The sequence below is a fragment of the Ambystoma mexicanum genome, chromosome 3q (assembly GCF_040938575.1).
Source record: "Ambystoma mexicanum isolate Mex_15411 chromosome 3q, UKY_AmexF1_1, whole genome shotgun sequence".
NCBI classification, from domain to species: domain Eukaryota; kingdom Metazoa; phylum Chordata; class Amphibia; order Caudata; family Ambystomatidae; genus Ambystoma; species Ambystoma mexicanum.
Genome location: NC_090926.1, coordinates 750,946,518 through 750,965,619, shown reverse-complemented (window position 1 = coordinate 750,965,619; position 19,102 = coordinate 750,946,518). Strand labels below are relative to the sequence as shown.

The window sequence follows — 19,102 nt, the reverse complement described above, 5'->3', positions numbered from 1 at the left end:
TGGAGTGGAAAGAGCCAATTTCGTCGGCTGGAGACGCCCACGGGGGGGGCGGGATGACGACGGGATGTCCGCTGTGTCATCGCCGCCGTCATCGTCCATCCCCGTACCCATCGTCGTATCCTCTCTAGGGTCCGGAGAGGGGGATGAGGGGTCCACCGGTCTCACAGGCAGGAAGGGCGGAGCGGGGTGGACTCTCTTCCGCTTGTTCGCAGGGCTTCCCGATGGACCTGGTTCTGGATCCTCCGTCGGGGTCCATGGTAATCTCGTCCTTAGCTCGGTGCATAAGGATTGGATTGCCAACTAAATGGCCGCCGAGCTATCCTGGGGCTCGGGCAATGGCTGCGACAGACGGGATGGCCGCTCCACTGGGCCCTGTTCGTCGTCGCTATCTTCGATCACGTCAGCAGGGACCGCCCCCTGGGATCAAACCTTCTCGAACCTCTCGTTGAGGCCTATGAACCTCTCGTTGAGGCCTATGAACCTCTCGTTGAGGCCTATGAACCTCTCGTTGAGGCCCTTCTCGGTTTCCACCAGTTCTTCCTCAGAGGCTGATTCCGAGTCTGTAATGGCCACCGCCCCCCCCCCCCTCTTTTTCAGCCTGGGTCTTCACGGGGGTCTTAGCGATGGGCTGGAATGAGGAATCCCTCCCTTTTCCACGGGCGTAGTGTCAGCCGGCTTCGCCAGGGTCGCAGCGACCACTTCGGTAGAGGCCTTTGCCGGGTGGATCAAAGCCCTCACCACCTTAGGTGCGTCCTGGGCCTTCGCCTTCGGGGGGAGGGTCAGCGCCTCGCTCCCCCTTCGAGATCGACGGGTCCGCTCCAGCGGCCTACCCGGGTTCTCTGACTTCCTCTTCCCCGAACCAGAGTGCTGGCTCGTGGTCGAACGTGCCGGGGAAGTAGCGTGGGAAGTAGCGCAGGGAAGTAGCGCCGTTCTCGGACTTCCTCTTCCCCGAACCAGAGTGCTGGCTCGTGGTCGAACGTGCCAGGGAAGTAGCGCAGGTAAGTAGCGCCCTGCTTGGCAACCGAAGAGCCCGACCTTTCGACGCTCCCGGTGCCCGCGGTGCTTGGCCTTCTGTTGGGCCCCCGTCGCCGGGGCGCCCTCACAGGATTTAGAAGCCCGCTCAGACTTCTTCGCCTTATCACCTGCTGTGCCCTTCTCCAGCCAGGCGGCGAGGCGGGAACAACAATCTTGTTTGGTCCGTTCCGAAAGGTTCTTGCAGAACGCACAGTCTTTCTCCACGTGCGTCTTGTCCTCATGAAGGCAGTAGAGACATCGCAAATGCTCGTCCTCCTTGAAAACGTTCTGTAATCCGCATCCAGGGCAGCACCTGAACAGCTTGGATCCGGGCGTCGAGCTTCCCTTGTCCTGGGCCATGTCCGTTGAGGTAGGCCGCAGATCTTCCGGAATCCTCCAAGAAGTATAAACTTGATGAAAACTTCACCCTTGAGGGGCGTAGAAGAATTCCGAAACGGGTCCCAGTTATCGGAAGTAGAAACGGTGGAGCTTGAGGCTCGATTAAACTGAAAAAATGAGAAAATCTCGTGAAAAAACGTGAAAACGCAGTAAAAAAACTCGAGAGCTAAACACAAGGACTCCCAACACTTGAGCGTGCAGTAAAAATCTGAGGATGGCTGCCAGAGGCGGGGCTTAGGGAGAAGGCAGTCATTGGCTGGGGGCAGTTTGACCCAGAGATCAGTGATTGGTTACTACTAAGAACGACAGATCAGAAACTAACCTGATACTGATTTTCTCCTTACCGAGGATTCCCAGCCGGACGACGGAATATTCATGAGCATGTGAATCCATGCCAGACCCCATGCTGGAGAATAAATACTTACCTGACTTTTGGATCTGTTTTCCCATCCACAAGACCCATCTACCTTTTTCCAGGCTCACAAAACTACTGGAAGCTTTGTAAACTTTCAGGGGACAAGGCCCCAGTAAATTTACGGTTGGACTTGTAAAGTTAGGGTTGTATTTTTGTGGACTGACATTGCACATCAAACCATTACAATACCTTTCAGTATTGTGGGGTGGGGGAATTTTGGTTTTGTTGCACTGGCTACAGGGGCTGTATATATGTATTTTGTTAGGAGTGTTGTGTGATATTTGCTTACAGTCATGTTTATAGTGTTGTGCTTGGCCATAAAGAAATATATTATTGGTATAACTACTTGTCTAATTGTAATCCTTGATTACTTACCTTGTGGATGCATTGTGGACTCTTGACCAGGCTCACTCCTTCCCGAGACTTAACCTTGACCACCCTCTGGGCTACCTTGATTGGTTTGGCTACAGCTTCAGAGTTGTCCCTGTTCACTATCTAGGTTAGTGCCAGAATACCTTTTGGTCACAATTGCACTTTATAAATTTCATAACATAGATTGGGCTCCTAGACATCTGTTCACCAGAGTGTAGAAATCCAGTCTACCAGTTTCCCTTTGAATTCTTGTACGTTTACAATTGCAGTATGTTTACAATTGCACACAGCACCTTGCAGTGCAGTGGAATGGGGACACATTTGTGCATCACCCTAGATTTTTACACACAGGATTTGTGGTTACTTTTATATGTGCCTAAAGACAAGCTGGTGGTAGCAGTACATTTGTTACCGTTTTTGCATTATTTTTGATGTGCATATTCCAGTTTACCGCAAATGGCTACTAAATGTGGCTAATGCTCGAAAATGGCCGTGCCACAAGATTTTCGCTTGTTCTTTGACCATATTGTAGTTTGCCATTCTTCCTGCCTTCTCATATCAGGAGGGATCTAATAAGGTCATACACTTGCCCGGGAAAGCTGCTGCTTTTGCAGGCTATTGAGCCTTTGTGTGTGTAGCCCAGGAAGGGGGCTGCGACAGTCTAGTCCCAGTTCACAACACTGGAGCCAGAAAGTCTGCTACTGGAGAGGATGTGAAACCAGTAGTTGTCCTGGATTGAACAACTACCGGCTGTTTGAATGGTGCACATAACATTGGTAGGCTTGGACTTGATTCCAGCGCAGATCTTAGGTAAGAGGACTTCTGCAGTTAATCTGGACATCTATGTTGGAGCCAAGAAGAAGAGCAGACCTTTGATGACCCCAAAACAACTCATGAAGTGGCGCAGCATCCCTTCAAATGTCCGGCTCAGTGAAGCCCTGCTTCTCTGCCTGATCTGTGAAGACCAACTAGTCACAATGCCTTCTCGAGGATCCAACCCTTCAGTGCCTTTGAAAGTGTCAATTGACTGCCCAGTGGACTCACCAGCTCTCTCGTGGGCTACCTCACCGGAAGCTTGCGCTTCTCATTAGAGTCAAGAACTTTGATGGTCTACAGCTTGAGCTACAAGCTGCTGTCTCCCTGACTTCTAGCTTCCCAACTTCAAGGGACCCTGTCCTTGAGCAGCTTCTGTGACCGCGACTAATAACAGCTGCAAACGGATAGTCACTGGAACTCGTCTTCCTTCATCCTGTGAAGTGTCCTGAAGAGGTTTCCATTGTTGTATTCAGCATCTCTTTGCCGAAAGATGTTGCATCTTGCAGAATCCTCGAACCCACAACCACTGGGCACCTCTCACTGGAGCAAAGGATCGAGCTCCCAGCATCCCCTAGACAGTCTAAAATAACATTTGGATCAAATCTGAGTCAAGAGGGGTAAGCCAGCATCAGTTGGCCTGTCCCACTGTCCCCTCCCCGTCCTCCATAGGATAACATCTGGAACAAGTGCCTTTGTCTCCTGTCTCCCCTCACCAAATCTGCATCTGTTATCCTGCCCCTAGGTTAGCCTTGGGCCTAGAAGAAAGAAGAGAACCTACAAACTTACCCATCATTGGGTACATTGTTAATGAACATTTCAATAGTTTGAAACTAATCACCACCACTGGCCCATTGCATAATTTGTAAAGAGAACGCATACCTGTGAGAAACATTGTGTTGGACCCTCTGACATCTGGGCACAAGGCCCCATTCACCTTAGGGTTTGGACTTCCAAAGTTATGGTATTGTATTTGTGACTGGTTGCCATCATATTGATGCATCTGCATTACTTACCTGCGTTGTATGGTTGAGTTATTTGATGGACTATAATAAGTGAACATACTGGTGATTGTATATATTTTTACCTTAGCGTATTATGTGATATTACTATTTGCTACATTCATTTTTCAGTGTGTTCTAAAGGCCTAAAATGAACTGTATTTGTATAACTATCGAGATTGAATTACTGTGTGCTATCCTGTGTTGGCTCATTAATGGCCCGTGACCCCCACTCACATTCTCCTGAGACTAAGCCTTGACTGCTAATCCACAAACCCGGATTGGGTTTGACTGACCTCTCAAGCGTTCCCTGTTCATCATAACTAGGGTGGCCACCAGGTCAGATTCTAGAAATCCATCTTAACAATATCCAAATGGGTAGAAAACAGCCTGAGCATATCTGGTGGCATAATCAACTACCACAAAGAGAAACCTATTGCCTGAGGCTGGAAGACGGTTGATGGTACCAACGTCAAAACCCCCAAAAGATATGCAACAAAAAACAAGGTTTCAACAATGAGGAACAGTCGTTTTGAGCAAAAATACATTTCCTGCAGCACTCCACAGAAGGTGCATTGTGTGCTGCCATACAAAATTAAAGGTGGGGAAATGGGAACAAGCTTTTCCTGCACTGGTAGGAGTAGAGGCTAACCCATGCACACCAAATAAGGCCTGCTGAGCAGATGAGTGAAGCTCTAAAGGCATCATACACCAACTAAAATCCATTGAGGTCAATGGGAGAAATGTTTCAAAAAGAATATGTTCCCCAACAGACACTGTCAGAATGCTACGATAAACCAAAAAGACATGACAGCAGCAAGAAAGTAAGCCGGGGCATCATCAACAGGCAGGGGGGTGCAATGCAGCTAGCAAGTACATATGTACAATATAGTAGAAGCCTTTTGACAAAGTCAGAAATACATTTTGGCAAAGTACTAGGAGAATCAGAGAATGGTAATTGCTTTGACAATCTCCAAATTACTAACACAACACATGTACTTTTAGGAGAGTGTTTTACCTATGAAATGGCATGCATGCTCTCACACCCCAACATTTATTAGCTTCAGACTAACACAGCTGCCCCTACTCAGAGGATTAGCAATACTAACAATAGCTAGTGAATTCCCCCCTCCATACATGTCAGCCTCTTGGATGATACATTTGCAATTTGCATAGGACGGACGATGGTGCCCCATTTCTTGTCTCTGGAAAGACACATACCTGTGCGATGGCCGCCTCGTTATCTGCCAGCCCCAGCAGGAATATCCTGATTTTGTCGATTCGGACTGGCACAACCCTGCCTCGCCACTCCACTTCACCCATTGTGGCTGCTTGCTTTGCCCGCGTCTGGGTGATCAGCGACTATGGATTTAAGACACAGTTATCAGATATCTCCTTTCCAACATGCAACGATTTTTAAGCACTGCAAGGTTCTTTTAGGCAAATACATTTGACAAGTATAAGCAAAACGGAAGGTGTGGGGGTCGGGCATGCTCGGACAATACTTAGGAGTTGAAAAGACTCGATATAAATGGAATAAACTCCAGCCAAAGCAGGAGGTAGGATTAAACCACAGGCAAAACCCAGGGGGGAAAAGACTCGCTGGCTAACAGATCCAGGTGGCTTGGGGTTGGAAGGGGATAAACATAGAAGACAATCAAGGGGGATAAAGATCCAGATTAAGGAACATTTAACAGAAGACTGTCAAAAGAACTACAGACCACCTATGGGTTAGGCGGTCTGAAGAGCTACAGTTGCTTCAGCAATTGGGATATATTTGTACTGTATCACAACCGTAGCTGCATCTCCATACTATAACAGACATACTGATTTTGGGCGGACCTAAATGCAGAATATTACTTATGTAAGAGACTGAGAGATTTGTTTTAATGTTTTAAACAGAAATAAAAAAACAAATAATGCAGTTTGATAAATTGTTGATGTAACAATGTATTCAATCTTTTCATTTGAACGTAATCGTATCCCACCAGTCTTTCCTTTCGGGTGTTCCTGTGCGTGTGTATGCATCTTATACATCACTCACCACAAACAGCTGTATTTCTCTTAAACATTTTGAGTAATGTGAAGTCATCATGAAGCAAGACGGACAATAGATTCACTTTCTGAACAAAAAGGATTTATTTTATTTGTCAAGATGAAGGCCTAACTTGCCGTACGCTAGGGTGGCATTTCCCTACCTAAAGAAACTAAGGATCATCTGTGTCAGTAAGTTAAACTTAAAAGTCTGTGTGTCCAAAACATAAGCTTGCCCTCACAACTAAAAAAATACAATGTGTAGGGATGGCAGCACCAAATGAAACGGTGTACAAAATAAAGTTCTGAGCTTCTTCCAGCTCCGGCTAGGTTCAGCGTCCCCTTCCCCAAGTTCAAATAGTTCCACAAAGAAACAGGACTCGGGGTTCCCTTCCCCAAGTGTAACATAATTCCAAGATATCTCAGGGGTCTCTTCCCTAAGATCAACACAGTTCCAAATGGTTCAAGTCTTAGTTTTCACCAATGTTTCCAACTTCTACTGGTACTTCTTTTGACTCAGACCAAAACCAAATGCTCCGTCACTTCAGCATTTGCACCACATAGCCTTTGTCTTTAGGCTCTTCGGGGCTCTTTCCCAGGTTGGGGCTACTCGGTCTAGGCGCAATTGTCGACCACACGGGCCACCCATTACAGGTCACGCAACTGATAACCCATGGCACTTTGTGATGCTCTTTAAGCCTTCTTGATTAACTCTGGTTTTCCACCTCGCACAGCGTTAGTACTCAACATCTGTTGTGGTTTCTTTTTCTCTCTCTGGCAGCTTAGGGCTTCATCACCATTTGTGTATTGGCAATCCTTTGGCTTTGCCACAAATTGCATTCAACTTGTTAGACAGTGCATGTCTTCTTTTACCACTCTGCATTCATTTTGCCCCTCCGAGTTTAACAACTTGCCTTTTAAATGTGCCTTTCATTCAGTTCATTACATCTTTCAACTTGTTTCTTATTGCTTGTAAAGAATGTCACTCCTTTTTAACATAACACATTTGTTTTCCACTTGTGCTTCAATTTAACATGATGTTCATGTCTTTTCTGTAGTTCAGTATTAAATATTGGCCATTGTATTTTCCCTGCACCTTTTGCATGATTCATTCTATACTTCAAAATCCCTTGGTTATTGATTCACGATTGCTTATTTCTGCTTTCGGGTTCCAATCCCTCTTGTTAAGTGCCTTTCGCTTGTGCATAAACATTAAATGTCTCACATTCGCCATAGAGCACCCGGTACGAGTGTTTCTCTCTCGTACTCACCAGAGCTGCTCTGCTTCGTCGGGTGGCTTCATGCTGTTCTTCATTCAGCTCGCCCCTCCCGGATAGCCGCCGGAAGTCACAGAGTAGCACTCGCTTTCAGAAAATCTTTGGGCAGCGTCCTGCGGCAGTCAGGAGTTCTCCGTCTCCCCAGCTCCAGCTGGGAACACGCATTACCAGCAAGTGTCAGGGTCAACGGGCCGCTCTGGTTGCGGCACCTCCTTCCTCCCCTGGGAACACATGGCATCCTCTCTGCCAGTCCTGCTCGAGCATGCCAACTTCTCTCCAGGCAGGTTCTCCCTGCTCTGCGGTGTGGGTCTGCTTTTAAGCACCTGTAACCTCTCAATGGTTTGCAGGTGTAGTTAGTTTGCCTGGCCATTATTACAACAACAGGGTATGCCTGATTCTTTATAGGCATCTTCCTCGTCTCAGTACTGAAGTGGTGAAACTGACTGGAAGTGTGCATTACTCCTAGTCGCCTCTTCCTTGTCCCAGTTTTCAAGGGATACACTGCAAGGTCATAATGTGTGTGTGGAAGAGATATCAACCAACAATACCCTATGAAGGAAGGGGAGGGGCGGTAGGGTTCATTCTCATAGGGAAAAGGGGATCCCATGTCTAATCTGCAGACACCCTCTCCTCACTCCCTCAAGGTCCCTCCACCCAGGTGATCCTCCCTCGCATATCCACCCCCAGGGGCAGGAGGCAAAAAGAGCTGGCACCTCTCTGGCCATCTGGGAGGAGGATTCCGGGGAAAAAGAAGTGAGAACGCCCTCGGGTTCCTCACAGTAAAAGTATACACTTTCAAGTTTATATAATGCACTAAATAAGCAGTATGTACACTGAAAATACAGTAGTTTAAAAGGAATACATCTCAGATAATTAAATCAGCTAACCAATTGTTGCATATGAAAGATAACTGAATGACCCATAACAAACCTATGGTTGATCTAATTACAGAACAAAACACAGCTAATTCACTGAGTTTCCAACTTCCATTAATACAGATATGAAGTTCAAAACAGACAATGGAACTGCCTTGACTATAATGTTGCATTTAAACAAGCACGCACCTGTTTATTTTTTGGTATTATAAGGCGTACATTAGTTTTCAAAAATTGAATAGCAGAATTTGCTAATTAAAATGTTCTTGATTAGTAAACAAACTTGATTAGCAATTTTGCACTAACATTTTAAATCTCACAAGAGGTTATTTGTACCCAAGACATAATATTAGCAAGAATACAGCATTTTTATGTGCCTCTGAAGTAATACATTAGTACGAGTGTCTGTAAAATGCAAAGGTTAGCTGCATGAATGGAGAAAATAAATAGATATGATAAAAAGGCTCTTTTTCACTGCAAGGCTCTGCGTGGCTGGGTGCAGGCAGTGCTGCACATGGCAGTGTCCTTTAAATTGTATGTTGACCCATAATTTCCTGTGTAAAGAGAAGTTCAGAAGTGTCATAAAACCAAAAAGTTCACAATGTCAAAGGAAAATCATAGCCCGAGATGTAGTATGGTTTTGCGACAGGGAGGGTAATTGTCAACTTCAGGTGGACAAGATGGCCCTTGCCTGTCATTAATATCAACTGTTTTCAATATAGCATTAATTACCACTTTCAGGGGGAAGGCATGGCCGCCAACGTTCCTCAAGCCCGAGTCAGGGAAGCACAAGCGTAGCATTCCAGTCCTACACATCAATGAAAGTGGTATTTATCGCTATTAGCACTGAGAGCAGTAGATCTGTAACTGTACATACTGGATGGAACTATGGATTTACTTTGCACAGACTTCTAGTTAAATTTGTGTATTCATTATGTAAGAGGAAATAAAGTAAGAAACTAAGCAGAGTGTATGGTGTAGCAGGTAGAGTTGAACATTGTAGTTGTGCGGCCATCTCACTTTCAGAAGTGCTGGTATAAAGCAACAGGGTGAAATTATAGGGTGTGAAGGAATTTGAGATCAGCTCATGGGTTGAGCAACAGTTGCATAGATTATGCAACCAGCAGGCCACAGAACTAGGTTTGCTATCAAAAGCATTTGGCCATGTGATCATGCATATTTTCAAAAGTGGACACTTGTCAATATGATGCACTTTTCCCAACAAAATGAAATATACTTGACACTATGAACGCTAGATACAATTACTTAAACTTTACTGTAAAACATGTAGCCAATGCAGTGTCGCAATACTGTGATTATGCATTATTTAACAATTTACATTTTTAGGAAGGGAATTACAGGACTGACTTAAAAAGAAAAATACACACATACTTGTCTTTGCCAGCCAGGATATAGTTAGCTTGATACAAGTATAATCCAGATAACTTCTGGTTTGCAATTACTTAAAAAAAGAGAGAATGTTTCCTGCCTAGCAGTCCCACACATGACTTTGGCAATTGTAATAGTGCAGCAGAAATCATCTCCACCATCTCCCATTAGCCTCTTTGCACTTGCAGTGAGCATATAAAAGAGGGTGGCAGGACCCTAGAGGACCAGAAAGGGATGCTGGATGAGCTGTGCTTTCTATGAACAAGGTATTTTAAATAGTTAGCTGTGCTACACAAGTGACAATTTAATTAGCAAACATACAGAATTGCATAGCAAATTGCTATGCAACACTGCTTATTTTATGCCTTGTATTATTCAATGTAGGCAACAACTGATGTGCAATAATAACCAGTTTTGTGGGCTTCACTAGCCGGAAACGGCATGGGACCCAAGCTATAGGCCAGAAATGGGGAATTAACACTTGCCCGGCTCCATTACCGACTTGTGAAGCCGGTTGAATGGTTTATTGCTATTAGCACTCCACGTTGTGATCCAAGGCAAGGATGGTCAGAGGTTATCATTCAACAAGTGGTTTCTGAAAAATAAACTCAACTATAATGGCCACCAAGGAAATGGAGGACAGGGCTGCTTGCAGAGCCCCTGTTCCATTTCGATGACGGCTAGGGGAGGGGATTAGGAACGCCATGATATGGCAGCACAGCAGAGAACAAAAGGTGAGCGTGAGGGGCTGCGCAGGGTGGGGGTTGTGGTGAAGAGAGGACTGGGGAAGCGGCAGCAGAAGGGAGGAAGATGACCAGCAGGTGTTTGCATCTGAGAGCTTTGTGAAAAATCCTACGGAGTCCTCACTGAAATCCTGCCCAGAGTCTCTTCCTAGGTGGCCAGGGAACGGCAGATGCATCCTGATCCTGACCTTGATGGTGGTGAACTGTGGGAGGATCACATGGGAGGAGACAAAGCACAGGGTGGTGAAGAGGTCCTGTGGGGTGTGACACAGTATGTGTCCTTCTAAATTGCCAAAGCAGGTAATGGCCTATTGCCATTATAATATATCTGAACCACACAATCTGTGGCTCTGGACACAAGTACCATAAAACCTAAACAAACCTTACCCACAGAAAGACCCTTCAAAGTATTTCAGGATAAACACCCTCCTTACTCCAAAGGTATAATGGAATGGAATCTAGAGATATTGCCTTAACTAGACGGTCTCTCTGCAACTACAAATTCTAATGATGTGTTCTTAAATAACTTTAAAGGGACTAAATCTACCCTTAAAAATCAAAAGTTATGACGATTCCAAGATGACCGCCGGGGTGAGGAGTCGCAGCTAATCCGCGCTCCGCCCGGGCCGCCAAAAACAGCACGATCGAAGCCGTGACCGACCGTCGATCTCCCCCCCCCCCCGACTGCTAGACCCCCCCGCATTCCCCCCCCCCCCAACGGGGAATCGGCGTCGCGGATGAACGCAGGCGCGGCCCGTGGAGAGAGCAGACCGGCCCCTCCCCCATCGGTGCCTAAGGAGACGCTCCAGCGCCATAGAGGACCACACAGCCGGGAGGGAAAAAGCCGTTGCCGAGGAGCGCCGCAGGGGAAGGAAACACAGCGACAGCCGCGGCACCGGGGAGGAGCCGCAACGCAGGGAGAGAGCAGCGCGCACAGGGCGGACCGCAGGTGAGGAGAAGCGGGGGCCGCCCTGAAACAGCGCGGAAGAAGAAAGGTGAGCCATCAAGGGGGGGGGGGGGGGGAAGAAAACCACCCGCCCGCTGATTTACGCCCCGGGGGGGGGGGGGGGACTCATCAAAAGGAGTCGGAAAGTAAAAAAAAAGGGAAAAAAAAAGCGGGAAGCAGGCCGGGAAGACCTACATAAGATATTCCCTGCTACGCGGGAGCCCCCCGGCATCAGATGGATCGGGGTTCCCCCCCAGGCCTGAAGGAATCCTCTGCGCGGAACCCTCCCCCCCCACTAAATAGGAGGCGAAGAGCGGGAGGACACTAAAGTAAGGGGAAACTGCCCCCACCCCAATTAGACAGACATCGAGACCCGACGGGGGCAGGAGAGGATACGCAGACTGCGAATCTGCCTAGTTCGAGAAGCCCCCCCCCCGCTCACTGAGACATGTCAGAGGATAGGATCGTGAGAAGGGCCATCCGGAGGGCTACAAGAAGGCACGGTAGCCCCATAGGCAGTCAACGGATCACGCCACCATGTCAAGAGCAAAAGGAAAGGGGAACCCCATCCAACAGATATCCCAATCTGCGAAGCAAGGCGCAGACATTCTGCAAATGTGGTCAACTGAGGGAGCATCGCAACCGAGGGGGAGAACCCATGGGGGAGTCAGAGTCACCATCCCAACAGCTGCAACCACTGACCAGGGAAGACATGCAAACTTGGTTCATGGACTTACAAGAAAAATTCATGTCCACAGTCCAAGAACAATTTACCACTATGAAAAACGAAATGAAACAAGTGGTTCAAGACATTAGAACCGATATTAACAACCTAGAAGAAAGAACGGACATAGTGGAAAAAACGGTGCAGGGACTAGAAGAAGACACGAGACAAGCTAGCGAAACGCAAGAACACTTGGTGGCACTTACGCACAACTTAGAACTTCAATGTGAGGGACTTGGAGAACCGCTCTAGACGCTCCAACATCCGCATCAAGAACATGGCGGAAACAGTGCTAGACAAAGATCTGAAAGAGGCGGTAAAGGAGGTGTTTAGAGACATTCTGGGGTCCCAAGACACTGACGAAATCGTAATTGATAGAATCCACAGAGTGGGTCCAAAAAGATCGGGGGCCCCAGGGGAAAGACCACGCGATGTCCTAGCGGCTCTCTCATCCTACCCACAGAAAGAACAGATCCTCAGGAGAGCCAGAGAACTGGAACACATTAAAATGAACGGTCAAAACATCCAATTATACCAAGACCTCGCTCTGATAACCCTCCAAAAAAGGAGAGCAATGGCCCCACTGGTGAAAAAACTGATAGAAAAGCAAATCCGCTATAAATGGACCTTCCCATTTGGGCTGCTATTTATGTGGGAAGGGAAACAGAGAAGAGTAACCACGGTGGAGGAAGGTATGAGCACATTGGGTCTACAGGAAGATGAGGGGGAAAGGGTGGAGTCATCGAACAGGAGGGATCGAATGAGAAGACCAATGGGTTGGGAAACAATTACGCAAAAGAAGTCTAATGCAGGGAGGGAATCCCGGAGAAAAGCTACATGAAGAACTCAGGAACTTGCAAACAAGGGGTACGAACAAGGAACAGCAATTATGGAATTAATGTCGGGGTGAGGGAGGAGAACGGAACGGACAACACGCAGATGGCGGTCGGGGGAAGAACCGACGGCTTGGAACTAGGCAAAGACCAATGGACCTCTGGGGTTTAGGACTCCCCATATCATACCCCCCGAGGGTAAGGAGGGCAGGGAGCGATGGGTGCAACGCTCTAGCGTCAATAGGAACCCTCGCCCAACTCGGGGGACAGTTTGGTTGGTTTAAAGTTCAATGTTGGGGGGGCGGGGAAGTTCAAGGGCGGGGAAGGGATCGGATGAATCAAAGAAATGAATCAAGAACAGAAGGGGACCCGAGGCGACGACAAACAAATGTAACATAATGGGGATGCTACGCATAATGACATACAATATAAGGGGCATGAATCACCCAACAAAAAGGGCTAAACTGGAAAAGCAGTTTAAAAGGGAGAAGGCGGACATACTACTTCTCCAGGAGACCCACATCAGAACGAGGGATAAGCAGAAAATGCGGATAAAAGGCTACAAAATATGGGCTCAGGCAACGAAACGGAGAAAAAAGCTGGGGTACTGATTGCAGTGAGAGAAGGAATGGACACTAAACTACTAGATACAAGCATGGATAAAGAAGGGAGGCTTGCCTTCGCCAATGTAGTAATTGAAGGCCTTCACATTACACTCGCCTCAATATACGCGTCCAATCAAGGACAGGACGGCTTTCTTAGAGATGCTCTCTCGAAACTGGAAAACTATGCTAAAGGGGAAGTGATCTTGGGGGGAGATTTCAATATGGCATGGAATCCACATATAGATAGGAGTACGGGGAACGCGTATGGCCAAGGGGCACCATCAAAACGTCTGAGGCAGCAAATGGAACAGATGGCCCTGAACGATGTTTGGAGGGAACTGAAGGGTGAACAGAGGGGGTACACCTACTTCTCACATGTCCACAACACCATGTCCAGAATTGACTACTTCTGGGTTTCAGTGGGACTACTGGGAAAAATCCAGGGGCTGGATAAGGGCACAATAGCCCTCTCGGACCATTCCCCGCTGTGGCTGGAGGTGACTCTCCCAGGGAGGAAGAATGGGCTATGGAGGTGGAAACTACCGCAGGAGCTGATCCAGGACCCAATCACAGGGGAATCCATAAGGGAAATGATAGAGGAATACTTTACACATAATGACACTGGGGAGGTGGCGCTGCAAGCAGTCTGGGATGCGTTTAAAGCAGTATTGAGGGGGAAAATTATCGCGTTGAAAATCACAAGAGATAAACAAAGGTTTCGGTGGGAAAAAGAGCTGGAAAAATCAATCGAAGATATCCAAGAGAAACTCCTGACACACCCCACAAAGGATTTTAAAAAATCACTGAAACATACACAGGGCCAACTAGAGATGCTCCGCACGAAGGGTGCAGAGAAGAACCTACTCTATCTGAAGCAAAGATATTATATTAGAGCAAACAAAGCAGACCGCCTCCTGGCAAGACAACTGAGGGATAAACAGAAGGAAACAACAATTAAAGCCATATATGACACCAATGGAGACCCCCAAACATGCACACAAGACATGGGGGAATCATTGAGACATTACTACCAAACTCTCTATTCCACTGAATTCCCTGACACAAACGCCAAAGATTCATACTTAGAAGCCATAAACCTCTCGAAAATATCAGAAGAGGACAAGCAGTCACTAGAGACACCTATCAGTGAGGAGGAAGTCAGAAAAACCATAAAAGGACTCCCAAGTAACAAAGCCCCAGGCCCAGATGGGTTTACGGCCCCATTTTATAAAAAATATGCAGACATTTTGACCCCGATCCTAACGAGGCTCCTAAACTCCTTTAAGGACAGCGGTAATCTGACCCCCACTATGAATGAAGCGAAGGTACTGCTATTTCACAAACAAGGTAAAGATCCTAAAAACCCAGCTTCATATAGGCCAATCTCCCTAATTAATCTGGATGCAAAAATCTATACGAAGATCCTAGCAACGAGGCTATCCCCGCTTCTCCCTAAACTGATAAGTGAAGACCAATCAGGCTTTATTCCGGGCAGACAAACTCATTACAACACAAGGAGGCTAGCCCATTTAGTGGAAAAAATAGGTATAAATCACACCCCAGCGATATTGCTGTCGGTAGATGCCGAAAAGGCTTTTGATAGGGTGGAGTGGTCAATTTTGTTCAAAATATTGGAGCGCATGGGGTTTGGGGAACAATATATTGCGAGCATCAGAGCGAACTACAACTCCCCATCCAGTAGAATAGTCATTAATGGCGAGGTTACGAACACAGTGAGGATAACGAGAGAAACGAAGCAGGCATGCCCCCTTTCACCTCTGCTGTACGCTTTGTTTTTAGAACCCCTCCTAATTAAAATACGGGAATCAGTGCACATAAAAGGGATAGAAATGGCAGGTCAACAACACAAAGTGATCGCATATGCGGACGACATGTTAATAACCCTACAGGACCCAGAATCCACGTTATCATCTGCAGTGAGAGAACTAGAAAATTACGGGGCCATTACGGGCCTAAAAATAAATAGGAAAAAAACAGAGATACTAATCCTGGCAGGGGACAGAGCGAATATTGAAAGGGAAGCAAAACTTCTGGACCTTAAGATTGTACTGAAAGGTATAAAATATCGGGGGATAATTGTACCTCAAAAAATAGAGCAATTCTGTGGGGAAAACTACCCACCCCTTCTCATAAACATCCGAAAAGAGCTAGGCAGATGGAACCCATTACAGATTTCCTGGTGGGGTAGAATACAAGCCGTCAAGATGACCGTCCTCCCAAGGGTACTGTATTATTTTCAGGCTCTCCCGGTGGGTGTCCCAGACTCGTTCTTTAAATCATTAACAAAACTGGTGTTGTCCTTTGTGTGGAAGGGGAAAACGCCTAGAACAGCCAGAATGGTCCTTACTGCCCCAACCAGAAAAGGCGGGTTAGCGCTCCCCCATTTCAAAAAATTCTATCAGGCGGCACAGCTGAGAGTCCTGAGGGAGTGGGTGGGGGAGAACCCACAGCAGATATGGGTCAAACAAGACAGAGCAGTCGCGAGGACCCCACTGGTAGAACTCCTCTGGAAACAGAGACAGCACAGACATGTGAACCTAGGAATAAGTGAAATTATGAAATCCACGCTAGAAGCATGGGATGCCCAAACAAAAAAAGGCATAACGTCCACAGCAATAGGACCCTTTACACCAATCAGTAGAAACCCACTATTTCCACCAGGGATGGAACAGGGGGCATATGATAGCTGGGAGAAGGTGGGTATCACTAAAATTGGGGAAATGTTCGCAGACAAAGAAATCATATCACTGGAATCTTGCTTTACTGGCAAGAATATATCCAGAAGGGACAGATATAGATATGAGCAGCTAAAACATTGGCTGAACTCCCCGATGATCACAGAGGCAGCAACCAGGGACCTCACAGGGTTCGAGACACACATCTCCAACACGGGGGAAAAAAAGTGGGTCTCAGCGCTATACAAATACATAAACTCACAGGGGGAAAACATCAAATAGGCATACAGAATAAAATGGGGCAGAACACTGGGGAAGGAACCTTCGGACAGTCAGTGGGCAGACCTATGGAAACAGCTCCCCAGAATGACCAGATCGGCACAAACCAAGGAGATGTGGGTCAAGATCATGACACAGTGGCATTATACCCCAGAGAAGCTCCACTCGATGTACCCAAACACACCTAACCTATGCTGGAGAGGATGCGATGAAGTGGGAACGTGGAGGCACATATGGTGGGACTGTAGGGGCATACAACCATTCTGGGAAGAAGTGAAAAACGAAATGGGCAAAATTTTCCCAGATGTGGGTTTGATGGGGGAGGAGGTGTGGCTCTGCGGAATCAGAGATGACACAGCAAGACAATATCGCACATCACAATGGAGAAGCTTTATGGGACTACTCATAGCAGCATGGACCACCATAGCACAAAATTGGAAAAACAAGAATACCCCAATGACGTTTACTTGGCTACAGAAAGTATGGTCCCATATAACAATGGAGAAAATCACCCACAAAATCCAAGGAACTGGAGACTCTTTTGCAAAAGAGTGGGAAGGGACACTACAATATCTACAGTCAGACTTTATGGAACAGTGGTGTCCCCACAACATTAAAGTTTCAGATATTTTCAACGCATAATGAGAACCCGGGACAATATGACTTTCATCCGATCCAAGGGGAGGGAAGGGGGAGGGGGAAGGGATGTTCTAAGTTGCAATGTTTATCTCTTTTGTGTTATTTATGTAAAATCAATAAACATAAGTTTTTAAAAAAAAAATCAAAAGTTATTTAAAAGAGCTAACTTTGCTATTGGGGACTAACAGTCCCAAAATCCCATGAGTACTGGGAAGGGGACTGAAGAGGTATGCTGTAGCAGTAGTCGGGCAATTAAGCCTAACAGCCAACACCTGAAGGAACCTGTGAGGCATAAAAGGCCCCCTCAGGTGCAGGGAATGAGAAGGAGCTGGAACTGTGACTGGAGTGCATGCTATAGTAGCAGAAACAGAAAGAAGAAGGTACAGAGCTGGCACACCAACCAAAAGCAGGAGAGCAAGAGGGACGCCGGAACATGGATGCAGCACATTTCACCTGTTCGTTCGGAGAGGGTCCTGTTCCCGCAAACTCTGAAGTGCAGAGGCTGCTGTAAGGAACTCATGGTAGCAATAGTAAAGAGACAAGTGATCACAATTCAAGGATGTTTATTAAACTGTAAATGCAGGGTGGAAAAACGCCTAACCTAAATCTAAGATGGAGCAAGCTTCGACCATCAAATGAAAAATAAGGCAGTCCTTGTGCCGTTTTTTGTCAAAGTAAAAGGACTATACTAAAAAAAAAAAAAATAAAAAAAAAAAAACATTGCCAAGGGAGTCCCCGTTTGCCTCGGAGGAGCCCTCTTACTTGCTTGCTGCTCATGGAACCTTTCTTTTCAAGCCTTTAACACGCTGGACTTTGAATTCGTGTGTATACCCTGTATGATATTATACATTTCAAACTGCTCTTTGGGTAGTGGAAATATTGTATTTACTGTATACTCTTTTCTAATTCTTTAGATTGAATGCTCGATTGAAGCCACGCCCCTTTCCTGAACATGGGACTACATTAACAACAGGCCCGCGCCACTGCGCGTTTGCCACAGGGAGTGCACAGAGAGTGCCTGTTCGCCGATTTGCAGGCTAGGGGGCACATAACATCTTTGTAGGCGAGAGCTAACTCACTTGGACATCCACTTAGATAGCCTAATCCCCGTTCAGTGCCAAAAGGGAGAGGGTTACGATCTCTGCATCTATGTACTGCTCATTAAATATGCGCCCCGGCCCTAGAACACAGAAGGAAACTTTGATGGGGGCACGGATCTATGAAGACAATATCCGCGGCCCTCATCTTTACTCCTGTAAAAAACACCTTGAGGATGGCCCTTGCGCTGCTACTCCCACCCTCCCCGCCTATTCCATCAGACTCTGCCCTGTTGGCACTGACTGTGGGTGAACACTCGCCTTTGCTCATTGAGTCGGGCATGTCATTGGGGTGCCAGCCCACTGATGAAGGTCGGGTCCCCCCTGCCTCCAAGCCGCAAGGAAACTGTATTTGGGAAGCAAAGGCTCCCCACCGGACACCACCCCCTTGGCATTTGGCCCGGGGGGGCGTTGGGTGGGGAAATTTCCCTCCTCGCTCTATCACAATACCCCATGGGTAGAAGTTTAACGCATCGTGGGCAACTGGCTAAAAACACATTTTGATACCATGTGGAAGAGAACAGTGTCAATTCTTCGCTGTGGAAATTTGTCAATGAATGTGAAATTAGTTAATTGAGTGATTTATAATTGATGAAATATTTGAGTGTACAACAGTATGTTTCTCTCATGAATTAAGTTCATGTATTGAATTTATGAATTGTATCTTGAAGGTTTTAATTCGAATATTCCTTTTGCTTTTATCTGCATTTTTCATTTGATATTTTTCTACCTTTTTATAAAAACAAGTACTGTTGACATTTTTGTAAAGCTTTGTAAAAACCAAAAACAAATAAACAAATAAAGATAATAATATTGCCAAATCCTTGTTTGTTTTGAGGTATCTAGGCGCTTAAACTTAGAGATTAGTTTCAGTGCTTCAGGTTACAGAAAAGGAAGCGCAAGGTGAATTACAACAATGTGGAACGTGCAAAGGTAATAATAGATCATATG

The 19,102-nt window shown here is 46.5% G+C and overlaps 1 protein-coding gene across 1 annotated transcript in view; it reads right to left on the bottom strand.

Annotated features, from left to right (window-relative positions):
* SRP68 (signal recognition particle 68) overlaps positions 1 to 19,102 on the bottom strand; it is a 405,645-nt gene that overhangs the window by 232,772 nt on the left and 153,771 nt on the right. Inside the window, exon 8 of the mRNA XM_069654716.1 lies at positions 5,236 to 5,376. Coding sequence (XP_069510817.1) covers positions 5,236 to 5,376 — 141 coding nt within the window. The remainder of the gene's footprint in view (positions 1 to 5,235; positions 5,377 to 19,102) is intronic.